The 19,961-nt window shown below is 36.3% G+C and overlaps 1 protein-coding gene across 1 annotated transcript; it reads right to left on the bottom strand.

Moving 5' to 3' along the window:
- Positions 1-3,788: 3,788 nt before the first annotated feature.
- Positions 3,789-4,277, bottom strand: LOC110938169. The gene has a single exon (XM_035989542.1). It carries the CDS (start codon positions 4,275-4,277, stop codon positions 3,789-3,791), a length of 489 nt encoding a protein of 162 aa, XP_035845435.1.
- Between the last annotated feature and the right edge of the window lie 15,684 nt (positions 4,278-19,961).

Here is a 19,961-nt window from a genome sequence, read left to right on the forward strand (position 1 = left end):
ACACCAATCCAACCATGAGATATGGTTGTTTCTAGATCTATATTTAAACCATAGAGGCTGCCAAGAGATAATAATTTTTATGGAAATACTTTGGAATGAAGTTTACCTTTAAAAAAAAAAATCATCATCATCACATCATCGTAGAGGCTGCCAAGAGATAATAATTTTTGTGGAAATTATTTCGCAATTTTCATTATTATTATTATCACAATAATCCACAAGATCAAGAATATGCCATTAGCCGTATTTCAAGCCATTGAGGATCAATCAACCGTGATGAGCGGCTAGTCTTTTTGTGGTTTCCTCCGGATGAAGGGTTTTTGTAAGTTAGACAATTTTATGTGTTTGTGACAATCGTATAACTTGGTGATCTAAGCATTCGATGCTTTTCACCTTGATTTGATTTGTTGATTATAAACGTTGCATTTATTTAAACCTTAATTTCTAAGCATTCAATTCCCTAGAGTTCTAGTAATTGGGATATATTTGACATGGGGTTAGGGGTTTGTAAATTGTAATTGATGATCATTCGATAACCTCCTGTTATGTATTGACCGGAGTACTTAGTCGTTGGTTATCACAACTGATGAATTAAATTAAACACTTATGTCTATGTGAGTGTTTTGATTAAACACATAATTGAATCTAGTTGCAAAACCTGAAATCTGGAGGAACCATCTTTTCTCTCATTGAATTAAAACACAAATTTTTATTCGTTCATTTAGTTATTTCTCACAATCAAACAAACTGATTTTCCAATTCTGTAGTAGTTAATTGGAACTTTTCACTACGATACTTTCCACAATCCTCCTCTGATTCGATACCCTGCTTATTCTATACTAATAGTTTAAATAGGTTTTTGCATGTCACTAACAACAGACATCACATTTCGAACCTTTTCAATCAACACAACAGACATTCAATTCGGAAATAAACCTGTCAAATTACAATTTATTGCTAAATGTATAACAAACGACATTAAATTTCATACATAAGCTACGTACAATTCTAAAATCTATAAATAAAGCTAAACTAACGGAATACTTAACTCTTGAAAAAAATTCGGCATCAACGTCTTCAACAAAATCTTTATATCATTATCTGTAGCCTCTCCTGTGTCGTGCCACATCTAAAGAAAGTAAATATAAAAAGTTACAACAAACATCAACGGTAACTAAAAGCAAATAGAAAAAAAGTTTGGCTTTTAACATCTTCAACAAAGTCATGTATAATTCGCAATGTTTGCTTGTTGACTGTCAAACCTTTTCAGCATGCAAAGCTCCGTTAAGATCCATGAAGATATATATATATATATATATATATATAAGAACATTAAGGTTGAGTTATTTATGCAGCAGTTGTTAGAATCGTTATGATTTTCTGTATTGTTATTAGACCATGTGTAGTGGTAACAATTTATAATGCCCCCACCATGGGGCATTATCTGACATGTGGCATCCTAGTCATATTTGGGCATTATAGCAAAAGTGGTGTAGTGGGCATAATGCCCTATAATGCCCCTACCAATCATTAAACAAAAAAAAAAAAAACATAGTATTTTCTCATTGGCTAGTCAAACCCATTCAAACCTTCCACAATTGATATTAGGCGTTTTCATTAAAACGCCAAACCATTTTTTCCCCTATAATGCCCTATGTAATGGTGAAGGGGGCGTTTTTTTTGCCCTATAATGCCCCATAATGCCCCACTACACATGGTCTTATGGGGTAATTACTAGTTATATATGCTCATACGCATATCTTAACTTTATTTTTATTATGGGTTTACTAGTTATATATGCTCATTCTCGTGTACATATAGTTGTTATATATTAGGGGGGAGGGGCGCTCCATTAGGGATGGTTTTTCATTACTCATAACATTCAATCAATTTCCGTCACGTCATCGAGCTTGATTTCATCACCAGTGATAGATTTTACTAGGGGTACCCATCACTAGTGATGATTACTTTTTTATTTTTAAATTATAAATTAACAATAACAATTTCATTTAAATAAAAAAACAATACTCAAGGTGAATTATCCAAAACGTCCACTTCATTGTTTAATATTTTTTTTCCACAATACAGTAATTTTCAATATTATATTCAAGTAAATCAAATCAAATACAATACTCCATCAATTGACTAGCCCCCTTCGGCCCCACCTCTATTTTTGTTTGTTTCAGTTTCACCATCAAACATGCCAAAAAAAATCCAAATTCATCATCCAATTTGCATGTTTTATTTATTTAACTTGAACCCTTTTCTTCCTACAATTTCTTTATTGCTAATTCAAGATTAATTCGTTTTAGGGTTCGTTTTTTTTTTAATTTTTAGTTAACAGGGAAGAAGATGAGTGATCATGAAAACGGTAACAAATTCAAGTTTCAACGTGTGATCATGGCAACGCGTCATCAGTTCCACGCGTGATAGAATTGAGCGGCGGCAGTATTCCACGGAGATCCATGCATGGTCACCGTGCCACCACGGAACACCCCGTCCCCCATATTATGTAAAGTCATTGTAAATGTGTACTTTTTCATTATGCAAATGAATTAGTCTTTTGTTGTCATGTTCTTTTCTTTGCATCAACAAAGATATCGTCACACAAAATAGAAAAGTCAGATGTGAGTTCAAATTCAACTATTCAAGCAGGCAAATTTGATGTTTTGAAGAAATTTTATGTAATCAAAATCATTGTTTTTGTGTCTTTAAAAAAATTCGTCTACTTCTTCCCAAATGTATATGTTTACTCAGTTCAAATTCAAGTAGGCAAAATTATGTGTTGATAATAGAAGAAACAAATCTTCAATTATTTAAATTTGTAGTTCTGAAATAAATCTTCAATTATTTAAATTTATAGTTCTTGATCGATGTGAATTCTTTTGGGCATTTGGATTTTCTCTCTGTAGCAAGTGCTCGTTGCGTAAGGAATCAATGTTATCATTTCAACTTAGTCATTCTTTTCATAAATAGTTTTCTGTGACGGTTCGTAACGCGCGTTGATGATTCAATGTTTTAACGCTTATATTTTATTCGATTTAACAGTCCCACCGCAACGCGCGGGTTCTCGTCAACTCGTTTATTTACAAGAATCAAATTATCATCTTTTAAAGGTTGGCAAATTCAGATTATTTGACAACTTTCTTTAGTGTTTGTATTGTATAGAGTGGCAGTTACATCTGGGCCGGTGTGATATGCTAGGTGCTTCGTACCGTCGAAACTTAGCAACCATAATAGTGTTAACAAAATACTTGGTGAATTTGTCGAGTAGTCCTCAACATATACGTAAGAAAAAGTCCGAGCTTCAAGGGTAGGTAGACGTGCTTTAGAAGATGTTTCTAATGAGCCCTGCCTGCAAAGCGGCGGGGGTTTATTCTAGTTTCCCATTAAGTTTTAAAACGAAACACGTTCATAACCTAAACTTCATTCATACAACACAACCGAAATCTTAAAACGAAATAGGTTCATATATAACCTCAAACTTATTTATACAACACATGCACTTGAAAAAGCTATATATTTGTCCCCAGACTTCCCAACTTCAAAAGTCTCAAAACATCCATGATCACCAACTTATTCTGCACTGATTAGAAGCTGTAGAGAAGATACAGTTAGACTACGTACCATTTAAAAAAAACATAATTGAAACAACCGATTTACATGCACAGTTGTATTTTAATTAACTTTAACTTTACGTTTTTCATAATATCATCTTTATGAATTATTATAATACACGAGTTTCTAACCTATAAAAATAGTAATACCTGAGAGATGAGTTCGTTAAACTAATCAGCAGGAAGAAGAGGACCATATGTGCAAGTCTTAATCTCCTCAAAAAACGATCTATCAACCGTTGCATTTGCAGTAGCAAATGTGAAGTAGAGGTTTTGGCCAACCATTGTGACGTCGTACATATCTATCCATTCGCCCGTCGGGAATTGACCCTTATGGCCTTTCATCCCGGAAATTTTACCGAAGGTGATCTTTCCGGTAAACACCGGGTTATAGTAATTGAGGGATACGAATTGTACGTAACATGGTTCCTTAAAGCGGATGGTGAAGTCGAAGGTGGATGGCAAAAGGCCTGCAGGGGTTATAGTGAAAGAGTCGATGGGATCAGGTATAAGGCCGAGCGGAAATCCAAATAGTTGGAAAAGTTGGTGTAAGTTTAATACGTTTGGGTTTGGGGATGCAGCAGCTGAGGTGGTGGAAGGTGTGAGTGCTACAAGGGCAAGGAGGAGGAAGAGGAGAGACATATGAGAAGTAGTAGCCATGGTTAAATATATGTATTGCTTCTTGTGAGGACTTGATAAAATGAGAGTGTAGTATATATAGGCAACAAAAGCAAGCCACCCTATGATCCATTTCAAAAATCAATATTTTAATAAGTATGAAACCCGAGTGTTAACGTGCTTATCTTGTGTGATTTATTGTCCTTTACGTAATTATATGCTTTGAGTATGTTAACTACGCAAGTATCTGGTTTTACAGGTTAATCGGCTTAATTCGGTAAAGTTGGAGCGAGAGGAGATGATGCAGAACGCTCGAATATGATAAGCAAGGTAAATCACATTGATCGGGAGTGTTCGGGTTGAGTGATAGCTATTCAACAGTAGCCTACGGTTGATGTATGGTGAATAAACAATGTACAGCAGCTTTGGAACGTAACCTATGATGTTTGAGCGTAGCATACGTTGTGCATTACAAAAAGTTCCAGAAAGAATAAACCGTAGCCTACGGATTTTAAACGTAGGTTACGGCACATATAATTTGGAGTACACGTTTGACTTTTGGGATGACATTTAAAGGGTTTTAAATTCTAATTCATGGGACACAAGCTGCATGTGAAGAGGTAAAAAGATTGGCAGCCATCCATCTTTGGTGAATTAATTAGAATTATTTTTTTTGAACGGCAAACAACACTTTATATATATCTATGAGTTAATTGCTCGGATGGTCCCTGTGGTTTTACGTTTTTTCACATTTAGTCCTTACATTTTGAAAATAGCATGTATGCTCCCTAGGTTTGTTATTTTGTTACTCGGATAGTCCCCCAACATTTACTCTGGGGACTATCCGAGTAACAAAATGACAAACCATAGGGAGCATACCTGCTATTTTCAAACTAACTGACATCTACTCGGGGACTATCCGAGTAACAAAATGACAAACCATAGGGAGCATACCTGCTATTTTCAAAAGGTGGGGACTAAACGTGAAAAAAATTGAAACCACAGGGACCATCCGAGCAATTAACTCTATATATATATATATAAAGAGCCAGCAAAAGATTGGGAAAACTACAACCGAAAACGAAAGAAACAAAAACAGACAAACATTACAAGAGATTGACTAAATTAATTAGAATTATTATAAAAGAATCACATCAACATCATCTATCTGACGGCAAAAGGAGTTAGGGGCCACGTGGACTTTTGACAATGCACATGGGCTTGGAGTCCACACATTTTTTTTTTTTTTTTTTTGAAAAGTAAACTTCATTCACACCAAGCCGACCCAAACCGGGCCGACCCCAAACAACAAACAACTTACATATTTACAAAGGACATCCATTCTTCCCATCTAATACCTTTATATCTAGATTTGTTAGAAAACCATAAGAAACCTAAGGCTTTAACTTCACTCAAAATCCTATCAATCCTGACCGGGATATTTTCGAAAATGAACTTATTTCTCGCGCGCCAGAGACACCAACAAACTAAGATGACGATTCCGTGAATAGCCTCCTTTTTTTTGACCGAAACTGAAAGAGTCTTATGGAGTTCGAGAAGATCTTGAATCGTGAATGCATAAATGAAAGGGATTTTGCACCATATACTAATACCGTTCCAAACAACCGCGGAAGTAGAACAAGCAGTGAACAGATGTTCAGCCGATTCATCAGCCGAGGAGCATAGTGGGCAACTTGAGACTTCGAAAAAAACGTTCCTTTTCCTTAAGGCGAGCCTAGTTGGGATTCTTTCTTTTTCCGCTCTCCAAATGTGAATGTTGCACTTATCCGGGAGCCAATCACACCATTCCATGACGAAATTATTGTCCGAGGTCCTAACAGAATTAAGCAAAGATTTGACCGATCGGACAGAGAAGCTACCGTCGTGCTGAGGGGACCAAGTCCACTTATCTGCTCTGTCAACTAACCGAACCTGCGCCACCAAATCGCTGAGCTGCAAAAATCGATCAGACAAGCCTAAAACCGCCAGGTCTTCCTTCCAGTTCCACGAGAATTGAGCATCCGACCCATTACTTATAACACGGTCAGCAACAATACATTTTTTAACAGCCTCCAAGCGAAAGAGATCCGAAAAAAGAACCTTGAGGGGCTGGTCCGTGATCCAAGAATCCAACCAGAACGATATACTGTTTCCATTCCCGATGTCTCCCTTAATGTGGTTTTTAAGAGCGAGGTCCCCAACTTTGACACAATTCAGCACCTTTACAATATTCTTCCAAACACCATTCAAGGATTTCTTAATCGGAAAACCATCCCACCCAACCCGAGTTGCGTGTAAGGCGTCGATAACCTTTCGCCATAAACTGTTGCTCTCCGTTTTAAACCGCCACCCCCACTTAGACAAAAGAGAAAGGTTAATATCGGAAAGCTTGTTGAGACCCAAACCTCCCTCTTTTTTAGGCGTCGACACCAATCCCCATTTAACCCAGTGCATCTTTTTTTCTTCAGTCGATCCTCCCCATAAAAACTTCTTCACCATTGACTCTAAATCTGAGATAACCTTCTTCGGGGCTTTGTACAAAGAGAAGTAATAGCACGGCAAACTTTCCAACACGGATTTGATAATAACAACCCTTCCACCAATCGAGAGCAGATGAGATTTCCAACTAGCCAGCCGATTGCGAAAGATATCGTACACCGGTTGCCAATTGGTGATCCGATTCATGTTCGCCCCAACCTTTAGACCAAGGTATTTAAAAGGAAAAAAATCTGACTTACAACCCACCACATTAGCCATTTCTGAAACTTCGTTCGATTCCACGCCGATACCATAAAGGTTGGACTTGTCAATGTTGATTTTAAGGCCTGAACAAATGTAGAAACAACGCAACACTCTCACAATATTAACCACTTCAGATTTTGCCCATTCACCCATAACAATAGAATCGTCCGCGTAAAGAAGATGGGACAAGGACGGCCCTTCGTTAGGAGTGACAATGCCATTTATTAATTCAGCATTTTTGGCACTATTGATCATACACGACAAAGCCTCCATAACCACTAGAAAAAGGAAGGGCGAGAGCGGATCTCCCTGCCTCATACCCTTACCACATCTGAATAAAAACGTAGGCGCCCCGTTAACAAGGACCGACGAAGACGCAGATTTGAGAATACCCCTTATCCACTTACACCACCGCTCCGGAAATCCCATTTGGGATAAAATACTTAACACAAAGTTCCAATTTACGTTATCGTACGCTTTTTCGAAATCTATCTTAAGAAAAAACGCTTTCTTCTTACTCTTTTTAATCCAAGAAATGATCTCATTGATGATTAGGGGACCGTCTAGGATGTACCTGCCTTTAAGGAAAGCCGATTGGGAGTCCGAAATAACACCCTCCAGGACCAATCTCATCCTATTCGCCAAAGCTTTAGAGATCGCCTTACTAATCACTCCGATCAAATTGATTGGCCTATAGTTATTGAGCGACACCGGGTCCGGAATTTTGGCAATTAGAGCAATGAAAGACGCACCACAACCATCACTAATATCACCATGATTGAAAAACCAATCAAAAATTCTATTAAAATCCTCTTTGAAAATTTCCCAAAAGTGTTTAATGAATCTGAAGTTAAACCCATCCGGGCCAGGGGCCCGATCGTCACCGCATTCGAACACAGCATTTTTGATTTCAGTCTCAGAAAACGGCTCAACTAACATATTACCTTCCTCTATAGAAATCCTTTTAATATTATTGCACTGTAACGGCGGCCTTTGCATATTGCTTTCTTTGAATTTGTCCCGGAAAAAATTAAAGATCTCTTTTTTAACTCTAACCGGTTTGGTGCACCACTCCCCCTCGATAGAAAGGCCATGGATGTTGTTCGATGCTTTCCTATTGTTGACCATAGCGTGAAAAAATTTTGAGTTCTCGTCACCGTCAATGGCCCACTTTAATCGCGCTTTTTGTTTAATGTCTGCTCTTTTTCTGTCGTCGATCTCTTTAATAATTTTCCTATTTTCCGACAAAACCCATTTTTCTTCTTCCGAAAGCTCCCTCAATTCCATTTCTAATTCCAATTTTTCCATCTCAGAAAGAGCCAAAGATTCACTTTCCCTCTCCTTTTCCAAGAACTCATCTCTCCATGCTTTAAGAGCCTCCCTGATCCGAGCAAATTTGGTCATAAGGAAGGAATCAGGAGGGTCAAAATGCTGCATACCCTCAACTGCCGCTTGAACAGACTCCTCAAATCCTTGCTTCCCAATCCAAGAATTGTAGACTCTAAACGGCCGAGGGCCGTAATTAAGACTGACCAACTCTAAAAAAATAGGGCAGTGATCGGAAAAACGATTGGACACCGCTCTAACACATGCGGAGGGCCACTTATTAAAAAAATCCGGGCACACCAAGAAACGGTCTAACTTGCTTAGTTTCTTACCATTCTCTCTTATGCACGTAAATTTCCTTCCTTGCATCGGATACTCAATCAACCCGTTATCATCAATAAAGTTATTAAAGTTTGAAGCACACACCGGTTTGAATTTCGAACGCTTCCTTTCTTCACTATATCTGACCGCGTTAAAATCCCCAACAATAACCCACTTCCCCAGCGAGTGGTCAATAATGTTCGAGAGCTCTCCCCATAACTGCAGTTTTGACGCCGTATTTTGGGGAGCATACACATTGATAAGATTGATCGGCTCCCCGCTTCCGACCACCGAACCCTTTAACAAAATATAATATCTCTGTTGAATACTGGACTCCAGCTTGAAGATCTTAGGATCCCAAATCCAAACTAGACCGCCCGATAAACCCTCCGAAGCCGAACAAACATATTCAAAATTATTGTTGCCCCAATATTTCGAAATCAAAGATCTTTGAACAGAATTGACCATAGTTTCTTGAAAAGCAATCATACTGATTTTGTTAGACACCCGTAAATTCCTGACCCAAACAGCTTTCGCCTCCCCAGCAATACCCCTAAGATTAAGAGACATGAAATTCATGGTTCCACAACATTCATTCCTTCCTTCCTGACAGTCTCATTAACCAGATCAATGTGGTTTCCCAAATCAACTCCCACAACTTTTCCCAAATTTATCGTATCCCTGACTTCTTCGTGAAAAGACATAGAATGATTATCACTTACCTCAAAGTTCTGTTGGTCGCCCCTGTCTTCCGATCTCGAAGCACCGGCTACTGGGTTCTGAGATAAAGAATCCGTATGAACTTGACGAGCCTGATCGACCTCATGCCCCATGATCCGATTCGTACTAGCTTCGCTCCCGTCACTCTTCGAAGGGGAGTTCTGGCAGCTGACTCCAGCGACATAATTCAGATCAAAAGAGAATTCCTGGTTTTCCCTAATACGCTTCCTTGGCCTTGGATCCGAAGATGGGCTAGCATTGGGCCCACATGCTTGTTTTTTGCTCCTGGGCCTATGCCTTCTAACTTGTAAAGTGGGCCTACCCATATTAAAATAATTACCATTGAAAGAAGAACAATTAACCTCCTTGGGAACCCAATGGTCCCCACCACGATTATCCGGTTCCCCTCCTTCCTTGGAATTGGGAGCACCATTATTCCCACATGCATCGACACACTTATCCAGACCTGAACCGCCGCCATTAAACAAAGCATCCGACTGTTGGTATTCCGTCGCCGGAGGATGACCATCCGGCACCTCATTCCCGTCCCTGACATCTTCCGATCTCACCGGAACTCCCTCTTCTTCTTCGTCCGAACTTTCCTCTCCCTCTATACCATCCTCTACGTTCTGACCTGCCTGCTCGTCCATTACATGCACCTTCTTCACCCTTTCCTCTTCAAACATACAGTCAGGAATCCAGTCTTCAGATTCTTCCGATACCCAAATCTTGAATTTCTTATTTTTCCAAACGATTGAAACCGATTCAGAGATTCTAGCTCCTTGATCCACCAACACACCGACTACAGAAAAAGAAAGATCCCAATCCTCAGGAGAGAGTTGAGACCCCTTAATGACTTTCCCGAACAAGGAAGCAGTGTCATTGAAAACTTTGTTTTCAGCCAAGTGAAGAGGAACACCGTAAATTTTCAGCCAGGCCAATCTCTCATAAGCCAACGTCTGACCGGACCAAATATCAAGACAATCGAACCATTCCTTCCAAAGGTTGACATTCAGAACTAATACAGACGCATCAATGTCATCCTCCAGAGATATCATCATGTTAAGGCCCCCGAGATAAAAAAGTTTGAAACCGTTAATACCAGCCGAGTTGAGGTTAACCTTCAGGTTGATCAGACTCTCAACGTCCTTGGCTCTTCCCACCACCGCTCTGCCTTGCATGTCGAAGAATGCACTTGTCTCACTGTGAACTTCCACCGTCTTATCATTACCTAGCTCAGGGACGTCCAGTTTCGAACTCGTGTTAACATTGTTCATCAAGGCCGCTGAAAACGAACAGCCACTCCTTAAAAAAGCATCCTTCCTGTGACCTTCCATATTCAAGTCTCCCTGTCTCGAGAAAGAATGTGGCTTCTCTGCAGGGCGGCGATGCTCCTCCCCCATGTCATTCTCCCTGGCAAATCTAGCGATGTTAATCTTGAGTTTATAACCTCCCAAGCTGAGGCCCTGAAGGTTCCGTTCCATTTCTTTCCAGTCCTTAACCCCCTTAAAGCTGACAAAGCCAAACTTCAGCCCTTCTTTAGATCTCTTCCTAGCAATGAAAGAGCCGGCAATCTCACCGTAGTTGCCCAGAAAGGTGGCCAAATCCCATGGACGACATCCATCGGGGATGTTTGCCACATAAAACTTAGTTATCCTTACAGCCATAGACCAAGAAAGAAGGAAGAAGACGAAGAAACCGTAGCCGCAAAATCTGTCGCGAATGGATATGTCCGAAAGCCAATCTAGGATGAAAGGTAAAATCCAGGAACACAAACTCAGTGTGTACCGATAAGACCTCGCATGCTAGGTGATTTACGTCGACATCGTCGAGCAAACAGGAAGCCGGCCGGTCAGAGAGAACTACACATGCATACAACAAAATGGGTGTTGTTAAATATATCAAAAAGTCAACTTTTGAGGAGAGAGAAGATGGTAGGAGAGAGAAAACGGCTGTCATTAATTACCCAAATCATTAATTAATATTTCTATTTTATTTTTTAATTATTAATTATAATCATTAGTTTTTACCTTTTATATTATTTTTTAAGTAAACATAAAGTATTTTTTATACAATCAAACTTTTATGTAATTAGTTTTCTTAATCTTTGTTATAACACACATAGTTGACAAATGTTTTTGAATAAATTATTTAACTTTTAAACGAAATGAAGTTGAATAAAATGTGGCCTAAAATGTGTAAAAATATTAAAAGACAACAGCTTATCATATAAATGTTTTAGTTTTTTTAATTTAAGATGGTTAATATATAAAGTTATGGTGCTTCGTATCAGCAAAAACAATTCTAAATAACATTTATAAAGCTATGGTGCTTTGAAAAAAATAAGATAAATGTCTTTGTTGATTATAAAACGTATATGAATGGTGGTGGAGGTGGGTGGTGGCAGGAGAAAGCTGGCGTGGAGGTGGGTGGTGGTGGCGTTGGAAGTCGGTGATGGCGGTGACAATAGTCACTACGGCATCTATAACAATAGTGTTGTCGCCTCTGAGTGAGTAAATAATAATAATAATAATAATAATAATAATAATAACACTGTGTAAAATTAAGTTTTTTATATGTAAAATTCATGGTTCTTTTTTCCTTATTTTTATGTTATTCCTAATGAACCGGTTATGTATATATGCGAATGGATGTATTATCTAGGTATCTACTTTCAAACAACAATTATTAAACATTTCGTCATTATTTTATTTATTAATAAATCCATCTATATGTTGGTGAATAATAGCTCTACACACGTAAATACATTATAATAAATCTTGATTATTTATTTATCAATATTGATATTAATACTAATAATAGTATAACAAAATATAAAATATAAAAAAGTAACAAAAGTATTATAAAATAAAATAACATAAAAAAAACATAATCATTACTTTTGACTTTAAAATGATTTTTTTCCTAAACTAGTGTTGGTGAAAAAAATATTTACCAAAATAGTGTTCCTTGAGAACTATTTACCAAAATAGTGTGTTTTTGTTTATTTTGGGTTATACCACTAAAGATAAATTTGTATTTCATTTAAAAACTATAAATAATTTTGCGAGTTAACACAGCGCAACGTGCGCGTGTGGTTAAATGTTTTTACGTCGTCTATTTTTTTCCATTTCACAGGTTCATCGTAACGCTCGGGTCCTAGATCGACTTACTTATTTTTATATGTTTAACGTTTCGGTTTAATTTTTTCGCATTAACACGCTGCAACTTCAGTGTTAGTGGTCGCTGGTAGTAGTGTGGCATTGGTGTGCGCCCCCGCCTTGTGGCGGGGGCGCTTAATACTAGTTATATATCATTTTGCTGATATTTGAATAACAAAATAAACTGAAAAATATTAATAGGTAATCCTATATGCATCGTGTGTGTATGTATCATTTTGATATCTTTGTTTAGACTTTTCTGTACACCAATTTGATTCTTAAAAAAGAAAATTCACAAAAGCTTAATTAGTAATTAGCATACTAATGTTTTATTTAACATGTACTTGAATTTTTTTTTTTTTTTTAATATCAATTGTGTTTTTATGTGAACTTCCTAGTTTAAATTGCTACTCATTTAGTTGAGGTGCTTGTTTTTCGACATCAATACTCTTTTTTCAAGTTGGTGCATAGATATAAATTTGAATTTATAAAGCATAAAAAGATCTAAAACAGTGAGCTGCAGGTTTGAAAAAAAAAAATATTGCTAAAAAATATAAAGAGTTAGTCAGAAAATTGAAATCATAATTAGGAAAAAACTCCTTTATAATAAAACATAATTATTACTTTTTACTTTATAATAAAATAATATAATAAAGTAGTTAATCATTACAAAATTATTATTAACTTTGACTTTTGGGTATATTAATCCTTGTAATGGGTATATTTATCACACCCCAACAAAATTGTGGTGGCTTGTAGGAAGTCAACAAATATCATCATCATCACGTGGATGAGCAGGGGATTAATTTACAACATAAGACATCATTATAATAATCATCCATCACACTTGGCAGCCGACATTAGCAACATTAATTGTTCTATCATCAATATTAATCATCATTCATTTACCCATTTGAATTGGGCCGCCACACATTGGGGAACATCACATTTTTTTTTTTAAAAGAGAACTTCATTAAACAAACCTCAAGCCCGAAAACAGAGCGGGGACAGAACAAAGCTTACAACAATAAGAAATTACACCAATCCAACCGTGAGATATGGTTGTTTCTAGATCTATGTTTAAACCATAGAGGCTGCCAAAAGATAATAATTTTTGTGAAAATACTTTGGAATGAAGTTTACCTTTCAAAAAAAAAAAAAAAATCATCATCATCACATCATCGTAGAGGCTGCCAAGAGAGAATAATTTTTGTGGAAATTATTTCGCAATTTTCATTATTATTGTTATCACAATAATCCACAAGATCAAGAATATGCCATCAGCCGTATTTCAAGCCTTTGAGGATCAATCAACCGTGATGAGCGGCTAGTCTTTTTGTGGTTTCCTCCGGATGGAGGGTTTTTGTAAGTTAGACAATTTTATGTGTTTGTGACAATCGTATAACTTGGTGATCTAAGCATTCGATGCTTTTCACCTTGATTTGATTTGTTGATTGTAAACGTTGCATTTATTTAAACCTTAATTTCTAAGCATTCAGTTCCCGAGAGTTCTAGTAATTGAGATATATTTGACATGGGGTTAGGGTTTGTAAATTGTAATTGATAATCATTCGATAACCTCCCGTTATGTATTGACCGGAGTACTTAGTCGTTGGTTATCACAATTGATGAATTAAATTAAACACTTATGTCTATGTGAGTGTTTTGATTAAACACATAATTGAATCTAGTTGCAAAACTTGAAATCTGGAGGAACCATCTTTTCTCTCATTGAATTAAAACACAAATTTTTATTCGTTAATTTAGTTATTTCTCACAATCAAACAAACTGATTTTCCAATTCTGTAGTAGTTAATTGAAACTTTTCATTACGACACTTTCCACAATCCTCCTCTGGTTTGATACACTGCTTATTCTATACTAATAGTTTAAATAGGTTTTTGCATGTCACTAACGACAGACATCACATTTCGAACCTTTTCAATCAACTCAACACACATTCAATTCGGAAATAAACCTGTCAAATAACAATTTATTGCTAAATGTATAACAAACGACATTAAATTTCATACATAAGCTACGTACAATTCTAAAATCTATAAATAAAGCTAAACTAACGGAATACTTAACTCCTGAAAAAAATTCGGCATCAACGTCTTCAACAAAATCTCTATATCATTATCTGTAGCCTCTCCTGTGTCATGTCACATCTAAAGAAAGTAAATATAAAAAGTTACAACAAACATCAACGGTAACTAAAAGCAAATAGAAAAAAAGTTTGGCTTTCAACATCTTCAACAAAGTCATGTATAACTAGTAAACCCACAATAAAAATAAAGTTAAGATATGCGTATGAGCATATATAACTAGTAATTACCCCACAATAACAATACAAAAAATCATAACGATCCTAACAACTGCTGTATAAATAATTCAACCTTAATGTTCTTACATATATATATATATATATATCTTCATGGATCTTAACGGAGCTTTGCATGCTGAAAAGGTTTGAGAGTCAACAAGCAAACATATAGTAGTGTTAGATACAACCTAGATGGTTTAGGAACCAATGACCAATCATCATCGCCAATAAATGAACTTATTCATCTCCTATCATATATATGTGTGTATATATTTTGATTATAAGTTCTATTTCATTTAATGATACGGAAATTACATAAAAATGAAAGGTAAACGGGTAACACGACGTGATACGTGTAAAATGACATGTTTAATTACTAAATGTGTATTTTTCTTTAAAACTACTTACACGGTCATATTTATTAAACGGGTGACATAACATGATACGTGTAAAATGACATATTTAATTACTAACTATGTATTTTTCTTTAAAACTACTTACACGGTCATATTTATTAAACGGTTACATGACATAATACATTTTACCTGTCAGTTGAATAACATGAATAAAATGAAACACGACTTATTTACACAATTACTATGTTTTCACAATCTCCTACAATAACACATTGCAGAAGTTAGCTGATATTCCCATAACCGGGAAACACTCTCCTTGCTGCTATGTTTGACAATTCCCACGAGTGACATTTCCCATGTGTGCACGGAACTTGAATAAAAATTTAGTGTCGGCCAGACTCTCAAAAGCCAAATCGGTGTGACTAGACTTTTAAAAATCCAACATTTTACACTATAAAAACAACGTTTTCGATTTTTTTTTTTTTGTAAAATTAGCAATAAAAGCAAAAAAATCGGTAGGGACCGGGGCACCCCGGCCCAATAAAGATCTCCCCTTGCACGTGTGCATGCATGCTTTGTATGGATGCTTCATGCCTGTCACACTTACTTGCCATATTATTAAAAACTAGATTTAATCCTTGCGCGCGTTGCGCTGCGGATACCGTCACGATCACCCGACAATTTAACCCCAGCACACCTCTCATGTTCCATTTCCGTTCACAATAAATTCTGTCACCGGATTCTTTACAAAACCAAAAAGCCCAGGTGCAAATATATTGGTAAATGTATGAGAGAATATACAACATAGTACAAATGATGTTAAAAATGTAACATAGAGGGACGCCTATTAATAGTATAAATCCAAACACCTTTCCATTTACACTAAACTGTAAGGGGTGCCTATTCCTTACAGGCCTGTGAAATTAGTACTAATAAAATAATAACATAGAGGCATGCACAGTTACCCAATCGAAAAGCATGAACCCCAGGTCCAAATCATTGCCATCCACGACCACGGTCTTCGCATAGTACCACTTCCACTACTTCTTTTGCCAAAACATATACGGATATCAACCCTCACCAACCACTGCCACTCTCGTCTTTATATTTTCTTTTCCAACTTTTGATCTTATATTGATCCTGTAGTGAGAATTGTGGAAGAAACATAGCAAGTGATGCAAAGACAACAAATTGATTTTATATAAAATTATAAACAAACAGTATTCACTTTTTGAGTTTGTTATTAATTAGAAGAGAGGAGGTGCAACTTTAGACAACTTATAGAGCCTCGGATTTCGTTTCTTAGATTCAGAAAATGACAGGAGCAATTATAATTTGGTTTCCTCAAATGGTTCCAAGCTGAGAGAGGGTAAGGCTATGCGGTATGGGCCCGTCCCCTCTCCCGTTCCCATCCGGCGACGCCACCTACACCATACCCCCCCCGGTCCCTGTCCTTTTCGTCGCTTCTTGGACGTTGGAGACGGAATCATTTGTGGGGCCCAAGACCAAAAAGTAACCGTTATAAAAAAAATTAATTTCTAATTTAATTTATTTTTTCAAACGGTAATAATTCAAAAAAACACCCAATTCACTCCCACTTTTATAAATACTCATCTCCTGTACACATTTTTTCACAACTTTTCACCCACTACAATCACATATCTCTCTCACATTTTATAACCCCTCTTCCCTTTTTATAAAAACTCATCTATTCTTATACCATTTTTTACCCACTACCACCTCATCTACCTCTAAAAAATTATCATGGCTTCACCTTCTTCCATTTTTTCAATTTCTTCCATTTCTTCATCATCTTCGTCTACGTGGTATTCTTCAACTTCGGAAGAGGATGCTATTATGCATAACATGGTTATGAACGCGGCTCAGGTCATCATGGCGGGTGATGAAGCGTCGTCCCAAAGGCTAACTAGACGAGCAAAATTAAACCGAGACCAAGAAGGTATTTTAGTAACATGGTCATTGAAGACGAAGGTAGAGCGATATGCGAGTACGATGAAAATGCGTCTACTGGAAATTCTGTTCCAGTTAGTGGGGAACAACAAGATTTGAACACGTTCGCTCTACGTAACGAGTACACACATCATAACCTACAAGCGGACTTGGTGGAGTACATTTGGAACAACGCTCAAAACGAACCCGACCACGATATGGAAGACGAAGACTAGTAGCTTATTTTAATATATTAGGATTTAAGTTTATCTTTTTTTTTTAAGTTTATTTTTTTTAAGCTTATGTTTTTTTTTAAATTTTTTTTAAGTTTATGTAATGTTTTTTAATATTAATGAAAATATTTTGGTACTTTATTTGTTAAATGTTAAAAAAAAGTAGAAGATTAAAAAAAACAAAAAAAAAACATAAAAGTGGTGGGGAGGACTATGACTAGGACCATCCTCCCATACAAGTGGACAGAATAACAGAATAAATGGATTGAAATGGTTACGAAAGTAAAACCACATGGACTGAAATAGTTACCAAAGTGAAACCACAGGGACTGAAATCACAATTTTTAAACTAATGGACTGAAATAGTGATTTTTGACAAACCACGGGGACGAAAACAGTAATTAACTCCATAAATTAATAAGAGCATTCACATCCAATCCATCAAATTATACATACATTCCACTAAAAAACAACTCCTATATCAATATATTTCCACTAAAAACAAATACTTTTTCTCTCTCCTTTCAATTAAATAATATTATCATTACCTTTTTCTCTCACTTCCACTCACAACCACTTTCAAAATATATTAAAAAATTATAACGGGTGAACAGTGTCCCCCTAAATATACAGATGAACAGTAACATTTTCTCTCTCATCTACTCACAACCACTTTTTATACCCTTTATAATATAAAAACCTCTCCTCACATAATTTAATGGTTAGGATGTGAATGCTCTAACATGTAATTATTATCAAGTTTAGAGTTGGCTAGAGATAATGATATTTCAACTACATAAGTTGACTACAACTTATGGTCCATAGGCTACACAAAAGATAACACTGGTTGAGAATTGAGGGACGCCAAAATTGTCAAAATTTAAATGATATCGAATGAAAACTAATTACAACTCGTTGTGTGACTCTCTAATTTTTTTTACTCGCTTCATGTTAAAACCATACTATTTGGTAGGGGTGTGCATGGGTCGGTTTGGGTTGATTTTGACTCAAAACCATAACCATAACCGCGATGTCGGTTATTGGATAACCATAACCATAACCGATCGGTTATGGTGGTTATGGTTATTCGGTTTTGATGGTTATAGCGGGTCGGTTATGGTTGGTTAACCGTGTATTTAGCTTAGCTAAAAAAAGCTTAATTTTTTTTAACATGGAATACATTGTTATTGCATATTTATATATACTAGTATATTACATAATATTAAAAAATACATATAATCTATAATATTAATACCAATTATTATTGAATATTCAAATAAAGTGATATCAAACATTCCACAAGTTCAAATAAACATTCAATCAAAACCACAAAATGATATGAAAAACCCATAAGCACTAAAAATCTTGAGTCAAAAACATCAAATATTAAAAATGTGGTGAAAAGTCCTAAATCCTAAAAATATTTATTATATATCGGCTCGGTTCGGTTATGGTGGGTATGGAAAAAAAGATAACCATAACCGAGCCTCTAATTTCGGTTTTCAAAAAAACCATTAACCGACCCACCGGTTTTTACCGGTTTTTTATTCGGTTTTTTTGGTTCGATTTTGTCGATTAATTCGGTTATGGTTCGATTAATTCGGTTTTTTGCACACCCCTACTATTTGGTCGTTTAAAATTAATATGATACATATTACATAGACCCACAATTTAATGGTGGGCCTTCACATGTGCAATGAGTGGGATCACAAAAGCCCATACATGTTGCATGGCAGATTTCAACGTTGAGATGAGCCGCATGGGAGTAGGGATTGGTGACTGATCCACACGCGAGGCCCAACCCAATTTTGAGAATGCTATGGAATTTAAAATACAGGGAACATTACATATATCCTTTTATTTTTAACCCAATTTAAAACTGTATGACGATCATCGGAGAAGAAAAGAAAAGACGTTGACAGTTCGTTTGGAAGAAAACCCTAGATATGAGAGCGATTTTTCGATTGTTATCATTCGGTAAAGGGCGTCGGAAATGAAAGAAATCAAGTACAATAAGCATTTTGAATGTTTAGTTTCTAACTGTAACTATTGCGTGATTCCTTGTTTTTTTGTTTACTTAGATAGTTGAATAAGGGAAGATAGATAAAAACCCCAAAATGTGCAAGTGGTTTGAATGGTATCATTTAGTTTCATCTCTCTTATTTGTTGTTGGTTTTTGCTTTTTCGATGAGATTAGTTATTGGGTTTGATTGTTAGAGTTTGTTAAGGTTATTTGATGTATTGGAAACAATGATTATGTTGTTGACCCCTGTATGTCTACGTTTAAGAGAGGTGGGCGTAATAAATTCAGGGCCGCAAGTGAATCAAACACTTTGATTTTGTCGGATGACACGGATGGGATCACTGGCAAGGTTGAGAGTGATACGTTTGTCAATGTAGATAACGAAATGCAGGTTGAAGGGTTTGGGGCAACCCAACGAACCATAGGTAAGGATATAAAATGATTTTTGTAAAATGCCACTAATTAAAAAAGGACTATTTATTATGTTGTGATAGGCATTCGAAGCTAGGAACATCGAGGTACAAATTCCTAGAGAATAAAGTGTTATCGTTGGGTTTAGAGTGTTAAT

Source organism: Helianthus annuus, chromosome 4, assembly GCF_002127325.2.
Source record: "Helianthus annuus cultivar XRQ/B chromosome 4, HanXRQr2.0-SUNRISE, whole genome shotgun sequence".
In the NCBI taxonomy this organism is placed as follows: Eukaryota; Viridiplantae; Streptophyta; class Magnoliopsida; order Asterales; family Asteraceae; genus Helianthus; species Helianthus annuus.

Coding starts and splice junctions, on each gene's coding strand:
- LOC110938169 (XM_035989542.1), bottom strand. CDS start 4,277: ATGGCTACTACTTCTCATATGTCTCTCCTCTTCCTCCTCCTTGCCCTT.